The sequence below is a fragment of the Besnoitia besnoiti genome (assembly GCF_002563875.1).
Source record: "Besnoitia besnoiti strain Bb-Ger1 chromosome Unknown contig00007, whole genome shotgun sequence".
Lineage (NCBI taxonomy): Eukaryota > Apicomplexa > Conoidasida > Eucoccidiorida > Sarcocystidae > Besnoitia > Besnoitia besnoiti.
In genome coordinates this window covers 2,976,546-2,986,277 of record NW_021703915.1, presented here as the reverse complement: position 1 = coordinate 2,986,277, position 9,732 = coordinate 2,976,546, and the positions used below count along the sequence as shown (strand labels likewise).

The following is a 9,732-nucleotide window of genomic DNA, read 5'->3' as shown; positions in this document are numbered from 1 at the left end:
ACGCGGCTTGGCTGCCGGAGGAAAAAAAGGTCAGAACGGGAAACGGGGACTGTGGACCGTGGATAAAACGAGGAGAAGAAACAAGACAGAAAAAAGGAAACGGGTTCCGAGAGCATATACGCGTATTCCTTTATCAAGAAATACGTCTGTACTACGTGTATGCGTATATGTATCTACACGCCAGGAGCTCTTTCACCCCGCGGAGCACAATTTCTTTTATGGGCAGAGTAAGAGGTATAACAGTTGGCCACATCTCGTGAGTCGTCCTCCCTTTTTTCACGCGTTCTTTGCTTGCTCGCAAGCAACCGTGAAAAATTCCAGAAAAATAGTGCCATTTGTGTGGTGTTTTTGCGCACGGAGCTTTCCGCTGCCACCCTCTGAGTTTTTCACCCGGGTCCAAAACCTTTCACTCACGCCTCCCTCACGCTCTCCGCCTCTCTTCGGCCACACAAGCACGCGCGGCAGGGGAGAAAAGGGGAAAGGCAACAGCGAGAAGAAACCGCGCACGCAGGCGAGGGCTGTGTAACCCCCCTGTGCGCTTTTCGCAGTCGTGCCTCCGCCACTCCTCTGCTCGCCTTCACAGACGAGAAGACGACACGGGCGGCGAGCAACAATTCCCTCCAACCGACACGCTCTCCCTCCCGCGCGCGTGCTTCCTTGCGAAAACATGCAGTGGGGGTTTCCCCCAACGCCGCCGCGACCGAGAGAAACTGGTGTTTCTCGCGTCCGCATATAAGCCGATTCAGAAACTGTCGCGCACCGGATTGAGCAAGCAAGACAACACGTCACAAAACGCCTCTGTCTTCCGTACACAGTGGCCCGCGCAGCTATGTGCATACGTTACCTACGCTAAAGGAAGTTGTGTATATCATACGGAGCAGGATATCTTTTCTCGCTTCCCCGTGTTTTCGCACTTACCTGTCGCTCGGAGTCCGGGGCCGGATGTCGTCGACGTAGCTGTGCCGCCGGTCTCCCTTGGGCCTGCCTACAGGCTTCGGGTATGCCATGCCGTCGAACCTCATGTTACTCTTCGGATGTGAACAGCTTCACTCGGAATCCCAGAGATTGAACCGACCCTCGCTGAAAGTCACCACGAACAATCATATGATACACACTGCTGCAAGCGTGGGAGTACTCCCCGTTAAAACAGGCCGCTCGTCAAGGAACCCTGCGCAGTGCTTCTCCCGGCCCGAACCCGGAACGCGCACCAGCGTAGGAAATAGAAGTGCCTCCTCTTCGAGGGTTTCCCCCCTCGTTATGCCTTTTCAAGCATGCCGTACCAGGGCCCACGATCCCCGGCGATAGTAGCTCAAAAAGAGCTCCTTCCGTGTGCACGTACACATGTACTCTGTAGGAGCTGGGCGACACAACTACCCAAGGGGCCTCGCCGCTCTCTGTTTCCTTCCTATCTTCCCGTCTAAGAATATCTTCTTCGACGTGAACAAGCCCAGTTCTTTGTCAATGGCACAACACGAACGATTCGCCACACTCACGCTACGGGCAGATCTACCGAGGCAGCCCCAAAATCCTTCCGTTCACGACGCCTACTGCCGCTACCTCACGTCGCCCTGTCGGCCTTCGACTCCTTAACCACGTAAACCGCGTACGAGAAAGGCGGGAAAGCAGCGATACAGACGAGTACACGGCTGAATCGCGTCAGACTCCGAGACGCTTGACCACCACAGAACGGTCCCACTGTTCCTCCAAATGGCTGTGCGTTGTGCAGCCAGCTTTGCGTTTTGAGATTCTTGTTCGGTATGTCCCTAGCCCCAACACCTGGATGAGGCCGTAGAATTCGAGAATGAAGCACACAAACGCACTCAGCCGAGCCCCGCGTGATCAATGCGCAGATGCAGCGATGCAGACGAATACACGGCTGAATCGCGTCAGACTCCAAGGTGCTTGACCATGTTAGCTCCGTTGAATATGGAAGGGCGGGCAAGTCTTCTTGCGGGCCGTGTTTGTTCGTTCGACCCCTTACACAGAAGACCGGTGGCGTTCGCGCGTGCGAGTGCGAGCAAGTACACAGGTCTATCGAGTCAGATGGCCGAAAGAGGCCTATAAATAGGTGGATGAGTTCTTGCGCGGCATTCAGCAGCCGTCGGGCCTTCAGCCCACTGCTCTGGTTTTCGCGTCACGAAAAGGGGCGGTTCTGCTATCGCACCGTCACAATACAGACGTACTCCGTGTGAGAGCCGCAAAACTGCATCGACCAGCCCCCGTGGTGCCGTGGACATTCATGAGCTATAGAAACGGTCAGTGTCAAATATACTGCGGCGTAAAAGATTTGGCATGAAGGCGCACTGGAACGCTTGTTGTTTTATTTGCACCCGTTTACTCTGAGTAAACTGCAACTGCCTTCTCGGCAATGAGGGGGCAGGCGTGTTCTGCTAATCCTCTTCGGAACCCTCCGCTGGGCAGAGGCGGGTCCTAAGAAGGTGCCGGGCTAGCCGGCCCTGCTTGCTTGCTAGACTGCAGTCCGGTGCCAGTCCCTCTACACCCACCGCTCTGCGGCACGGACCGTCGAGGTATTGAAGAGCGATTTCGTTGCTTGGCAGGCCTCGCTCTCGTGAACACAGCAGCCGTTAGAACCACGTGACCCTAGGGGCTGCTGTGGCAGCACACTAGACCACCACACCACCCACCGTCCAGAGGGTGCTCAACGAGCCGGGGCCGTTCGAAAAGTGATTACTCACCAGTTCCAGTTTGCTTTGAGGCTGACACAGGTTGATGCTGCTCGACCACTTTGAAGGCCTCTGAATGTTCATCCCAGTTGAAAGCTAGGCCACTGTTTTGAAGGAACGCCGATGAGTTTCCCCGCCTTTTTCGCCAGCTCGACGCACGTGCGTAACTTCTACTGGGAAGCACGATTCGAACGCATATCCGTCGTCCATAGGGTCTCTGGTGCAACGCACGGTAGTGAAGGTCTCTGTATTCGTAATCCGGCTCCTCTTCTCCCAGTGTCTGCGCCTTAGATTATACTAAGCATTCTATCGAAATCTGCATCTGCTTCGTCTACCTTCAGTTCTCTGTCACCTCTACTACCACGTCACCTCCTAGCTAATTCATGCTAGGTGCATCCGAGTGCAGCTTTGCTTCATCGTCGGATTCTGCCTGCTTCCGTATTTTGCAGCTTTGCTGGCTCCCCTGAATGTCACGTTGGCTGTACCGGGAATCCCAACGGTTGAAAGTAAGTGTCTTGCCACTTAGGAAAACAATCTGCGATTAAGACTAGACACCACGCCACCACAAGTAAAAAATAACACGGACACTCTTCCTTCTGTCCGCGAGAGAGAAACCCCGTGAATGAGAACTTGAACAACACGAATCTGGCGAGTCTGAAACAGCGGTGCCTTCGTAGACTAATAGGATGGTATGCCCACGCACTACATCCCTTTCTGTTTGTAGAACGCTTCATTGCTCCAGTATATGGGAAAGCACGTGTACTGTCTACGTGACGAGGCTGAAGATAGAGAGAAAGCGAAATGGTAAAATATTGCAACAGTACCAATGTATCCACGCGTCTCGTTGTCAGGCCCTTCATTTTCGGCTGCCCCATTGTTCCGCTGCTTGGACGCATTACATCCTACTTCTGGACGAAGCTCGTGAAGCTCCAATCCTCTGCAATTCTTCCGGCGGATCTTGTCCTACAGCTCTCATGACCTCGGAGATTTTGCGAGCCATCGTAACCTACAAATGACAATGCATTCAGATGCGTAAGCACACGACTGTTTACCCTCCGGCTCCACAGAAGAAAGGCACTCAAAATTTATGACAACGACAATTCGAGCCTCTCGGCAACTTAGATGATACTGTATTATGATCGAGTGGTTTACGGTCGAGATCCTAAAAAGCCTTCTGTGTTCGTAATCTATACCACCTTCACTGAGGGGGAGGCGACAACGTCATACCTTCTCCGGAGAATAGAAGTCGTACTGGAAGAAACTGATCGCTGTTCCTTTGTTCCCTGCACGTCCCGTGCGACCTGCGTACGTATACCGGGAACGGAGGCAAGCCACGTTGTTTGCTCCAACACCCAGTTGAGCGAGCTGCCGCCCCCGGCGGAGCGAACATGCTACCTGTCTTTGATTCGTTCACACATGCACTGGCGGGATACACTCGCTCGTGTGGCACAAACATACGATGTCTACGGATACTCACGTGTTCAATTATAGAAAGACCTGGGGATATGGATCCATTGTAGTAATCCAATTGGCGGTGACGGAAGCACCGCCACAGCATTTGATTAGCTCATGAGTCACATGATACCACAGGTCTGCGTGATCCGACTGCAGCAGGCACGCACAGAATGGGTCTGCCATCTCCCGCGAACACGGGGAGAGAACGAGGCTTCCACACTTACCAATGCGATGAATGTAAGACTCAATGTTCTTAGGAACGTCGTAGTTGATGACGAACTTAATATCCTGAATGTCCAGCCCTCGGCTGGCGACATCCGTCGCGAGAAGGATTTCGCAGTCCCCTCGGCGGAAATCGTGGAGGATTCTGAAGATGGAAAACATCGGATTCCCATGACATACTTTTTCCCCCGGTTAATGCGAGTCTGTCTACAGCAGCGCTTGACAGCTGCAAGGGGCTCACAGGGGTGTCCGCTCGCATGTACGAAAACAACTGCGCAAAAGCATTTGTGCATAAATATGGCGGTACAGACCCAACATCTCCATGGAGACAAGCAACGACATAGTCGAATGAACGCCAAGCACAGATAATGGTTACTGTGCACGGAGCAACAGCTCTGTGCCCAAGCTGCTCATTGCCGGTTCAGCACGCACTGACGAGGCACGTCTCAGACGCGGCAGTGTGTAGGGCATATTCCACGTGGGCACGCTAGACATGCGGCATGTCCGTCCACCATGCATCCTGAATCCACCGATGCCTAAAGGACGTACCTGTCCCGTTCACGTTGTTCCTTGTCTCCGTGAATGGCGAGGGCGCGGAGTTGGCGGTAGCGCAGTTCCCGGCACAATTGGTCACACTGGCGCTTCGTCTCGCAGAAGATCAAAGTTTTATGGCCAGCAACTTCATCTTGAAGAACTGATAAAAGACGCTGCTGAAGTTGGTTGGACGAGACCACTTCCACGCGCTGGGCACACAGAAAGACAGGCGAGAAAGCCGGGTTCGCGTTCCCTCTGCGCCGTCCAAAAGAGACGCTCTCGCGGAGGACTTCGGATGACACCGGCAGTCGACAACGGAGGCGAAAAAGAGAAAATAAACGCACTAACCGCAGCAGACAACGCTTTGTCTCCCGATTCTGCAGATCTTACCTGGGTGACGTTCGCGTTGGCTTGCAAGTCCGCCTTTCCAACTTGGAGCTTGACTACCTTTGTTCGGCAAAACTCGCTCGCCAGGCCGCGGACCTGAAAAAAACATGTGAACAGGATCTCTGCTGATAGAACAAAGCGACCAGAAGAAAAACGCATATAGCCCGCCAGGGGAATCCGTCTGCATGCACCAAACGGTACTCCGCCACAATCCACGCTCATACGCAAGCGGGAAGCAGAGACCGCCGCTCGTTCACACCTGCCACGTTTCAGCACCGTATAACTCCCGTATGCGTATGCGCACATGTCTCCATCTACAGGAACGTGCTGCGATGCAAAACGCAGGCGTACAGATAGTCTTACCTCCTTCGGCCAGGTCGCCGACCACAGGAGTGTTTGGCGGTCAGGGCGAACTTGCGAAAAGATTTTTCGCACCTGAAGGTACACAACGCAGGACCGTGGAGCACAAAAGTCAGCGTTTGGATCGCTGGTCGCTACCGCCCCAGACTGCACTCACAGCGCAGCTCAGCACAGACACTGGCGTATACGCGTTCCTCTAGACGTGCTCCACGAAGACTGTATTTGCTGCGTCTACGGTAGCTGTATCGGCGTACCATCGAGTGAGACGTCTGGTGAACGGAGTAAAGTATGCCCCCTCTTCCGGCGGGTATGCGGGTATGCTGCCCCCTTCTTCGGTCCTGTCTGCCTTCTGCCTGTACAGCGCATAGGGCGCTACAGGAGACCCTTCGGCCAGCCGCTGCGTGCCTCGCGGGTCCTCCACTCCTCACGTTTGTGTGCAGAAAATCTGTCGCATCAGCCGCCACGTCTATACCTCCGCGTCTTCTCCATCGGTCTCTCACCTGTGGCTCGAATCCCATGTCCATCATTCGGTCTGCTTCGTCGAGGACGATGTAGGAGACTCGCTTCAGATTCGTGACCCCAAGGTCTAGAAAATCAATCAGACGCCCGGGGGTCGCAATCAGAATTTCTGCGCCGCTGCGCAGTTCCGCCGCCTGTCCCTGCCTCGGCACGCCACCGTAGACACACGCCGTGCGGAACCGGACTCTGTCTCTGTCGTCCTGAGGGGCTGCTGTGCCGTCTTCAACGGAAGACGCGGACAGCGAGAGACCCTCGGTGAAGCGCATGCACTCGTGGCGAATCTGCATCGCGAGTTCTCTCGTCGGTGCAAGCACCAGAACGATCGGGCCGTGCCCTGGCGCGAGCGGGGGCTGGGCAGAGGCGTGGACGAGCCCAGGAAGGAGAAACCCCAGCGTCTTTCCGCTTCCTGTCTGCGCAATGCCAATCATGTCGCGTCCACTGAGCGCGGTAGGCCATCCAATCTTTTGAATCGCAGTCGGCTCGGTGAAGTTCATCTTCTTCAATTGGCTCTGAATAGCAGCAGGGAACCCGGTCTCCTCGAATGAGAAGATGGGCCGCGGCGTGGGCGCCTGTCCGTCGACCCGCATCGCGTTGGCATCCAAGAAGGCGGCAATCTCTTCGTCGGACCGCGAAGCAACACTCGGGTGCTCGACGTAAAACTCTTTTCTTATCGGCGCCAGCTGCTCTTCGTTCCACCTTGGCTCAACGAGGTTTGCGCCCATGTTGCCTGTCTCGTACCTTCCTCGGCGACCCGCTCCACCGTCCTGACCCCACTGGCTGTGTCTCCACGACATATCGTTGCTGCGACCTCTCTGAGGGCCTTCGTAGCCCGCCGGCCCCCGTTGAAAGCCTCCGCTGGGGCCAGGAGCCCACCTGGGGGCTGCGGTTGGGGCATAAGACCCGGCGGGCGCGTAGGCCCCATTCGCTTGGCCATTGTACGGCACAGCGGGTTGGCCGTAAGCGCCATATGACGGAACCCCGAAACCGCTGGCATTCTCACTGCCATACACGCTGTAGCTACCGTCTTGCTTCGGCGGAGGCGGGAATGCGTTAGGAGACGACGAGGGAGACGAATACGGCGGCGCAAAGCCCTGAGAATACGCGTAAGGACTCTGGTAAGAGGGAGGGAACGCCTGCTCACGCGGAGACGTCACAGGGCCGAAGTCTGCAGAGTATGACGAAGGTGAGTAGGGGTGCGGACAGGAGTCAGAGGAAGAGAGAGGAGGAAGGGCTTGCCCTGAGTAGACAGGAGGAGGAGGGACAGAGGAGAAAGAGCTAGTTGAATCAGGTCTGTGTGGGGGCGCACCGCCGCTTGCAGCCGACGTCTGGGTTTCCTCTCTGTAGTCGGTGCTAGACTGATACCCGTAGTCCAGTTCTGCTTTGGCATTCGAAAAAAAGCGCGGTCTGACGGGGGACAGAGACGAGGGAAACGACGCATTGGCAGAAGGCAGATGACGGCGCACGGACAAGGAGCGAGGCGCGGAGACACGCGAGGCTGGCGCTGCGGAGACGCTTGCATTAGCCGTACAGATCGGGGTCCTCTCCTTCAGCCCCAGCCTCTGAGCAAGGCTTCGCCAGCCCTCAGTTTTCCCCGGCGCAAAGGCACTAGACCCCAGCGCCGGGAGGCGGCTAGCGGAAGGCAGTGCTGACTTGCCCACAAGTCCCCACATGGTATCTTTTGTTCCAACGCCCGACGGAGATACGCTGGACTCCTCTCAACCGAAAAGGCAATCGGAATACAATAAAGGACACCTTCGCTGGGTGCTGCCGAGAAAGAAAACGAGGTCAGAGGCGACTGGTGGTTTGCGGCCACTCCCCTGCGAGGGCACGGCATATGCACGACTCTCCGCCCCAAAAGGCGCGTTCCTTGAGACCCCACAGAGCTGATTCGTGAGTTTCAGGTATCTCTGAATAGCCAAAAAGATGAAACAGACATAAAAGAAAGTTAAGCGAGGCGTCTGCGAACGCATTGTCTTTCGTCGCCCTCGCGGGGCAGGCGGCCAACCGGCGCTCGAGTCACGCGAGTTAACTGGGCGCAGCGAAGAAAATTCCCATGTGGGGGCGGCAGAGACCCTGGACATAGGACTAGGACACAACAGAAAAGAAAGAAGAGGCGGGTTTTACGCGTGTCTCCCGAGAGCACACGAAAAATGACACTCTCATGTGTGTCTGCTGTGACTCGTACCTGCAGCCTTGTGCGAAAAGTGGGACGTCTCCTCGCGGAGAAGTCGCAAATCCCGCGCCGCGATCAGTCATTCAGCAGGCCGGGTCCCAGCATGCCGCGAGAGTGGCGTGAGCCTAGCTACTCCATCCCTGCGTTGAAGTTTCCCCGCAAGGTCGTAATGCCTGCGCATTTTAGCTAACACCGCCCGCAACTATCGATGGTTTCTGCAGCTGCTGCAGAGGAGTTCCTCTGTTGACGAGCTCGGGTTGCCAGACGGGCAACGTCGGCTTCAACAACTGAGTAAACTGGCCAGCGCGCACAGGGATTCAAGGCAAATTATGAGATTATTCCTCACATGCCGTAAAAAATGGGCCAGCCGACGCAATTTCCGGCTCGGGCCTTGACTATTCAGTTTTCACGGTGCCGCACCACGCAAAGTTTAATATATAAGTAGTGATGAATTGGGGCTTCAACAGCTAGTCACCGACGACGGCAGGCCTGGAAGTACGCTTGGGACTGGCACGTTACCTGATAAATGCTAGTATAAGGATGCTGGTACGCATAAATATAGGTGTGAGTTTGTATGCTGGATCACATTTCAGAGACTAAGGCTACAGGTCCTACGTGGGAGGCGAAACAGCGGTGAACTGGTTGGTCTGCCGTAAGACGCCCCACCTTCAGCTTAGACGGCAGGCACTTGAGTGAATATGATTCCGAGATAGTCGCTCATTCTCTCGCATGGTGACTTCGTGACATCGGATTCGAAAGCTGAGTGAATACTGACTACTATCACGACGTCCACTCTGAGCGAGACCAGCGCGACACACGATGAGGCACCGCTGTCTAGTATCTATCGATATACGAACGTTATAGCTGTAGGTCGCGATCCCACGCGAGGCCTCCACAGAAAAGTGATACTTACAGCATCACGCTGACGCAAGTATAACCGAACCTGCGAAGGAGGCGTCTCACGTAGTGGCTGAGTTGCAGCGTGCTTGCAGCGTGCTGCTTTCTATATGGGGCATCTGAACTCCCATGCAGTTGCGTGTGGCAGTGAAGTACCAAAGAAGTTATCAGAACTTTGGGGGCTAGGATATCAGTTCAAGCCGAGCCGCATATTACCGGGATCAAAGTCGAAGTGTCATACACGCTTCTTTTAAGGAAAGTGTGTCAAAGCATCAACGGCATTACCACGGTAGAATTGGGAAGTCGAAGTACAGTATCAGTTGAACGAGCAGACAGGCGAAAGAAGAGATCCCCGAACAGGCTTCCTTCCAAGGAACCTGTGTTCGATACGCCGTATAGCCTCCCGCAGCTGTGCTGGGATGCCTGTGGTTGTGGTACTGAGTCTCAACATGAACCGATATTTGCTACTCAGTTTCTGTTTTCTTCGACGTAGTCTCACAC

At 55.1% G+C, this 9,732-nt stretch overlaps 1 protein-coding gene across 1 annotated transcript; it reads right to left on the bottom strand.

Moving 5' to 3' along the window:
• Positions 1-3,579: 3,579 nt before the first annotated feature.
• BESB_074240 (putative ethylene-responsive RNA helicase) lies at positions 3,580-7,831 on the bottom strand (the record flags this gene model as incomplete). Its single annotated transcript, XM_029365797.1, has 7 exons — positions 3,580-3,690; positions 3,912-3,985; positions 4,364-4,506; positions 4,911-5,104; positions 5,286-5,378; positions 5,646-5,717; positions 6,143-7,831. 7 exons carry the CDS (start codon positions 7,829-7,831, stop codon positions 3,580-3,582), a joined length of 2,376 nt encoding a protein of 791 aa, XP_029218281.1.
• Between the last annotated feature and the right edge of the window lie 1,901 nt (positions 7,832-9,732).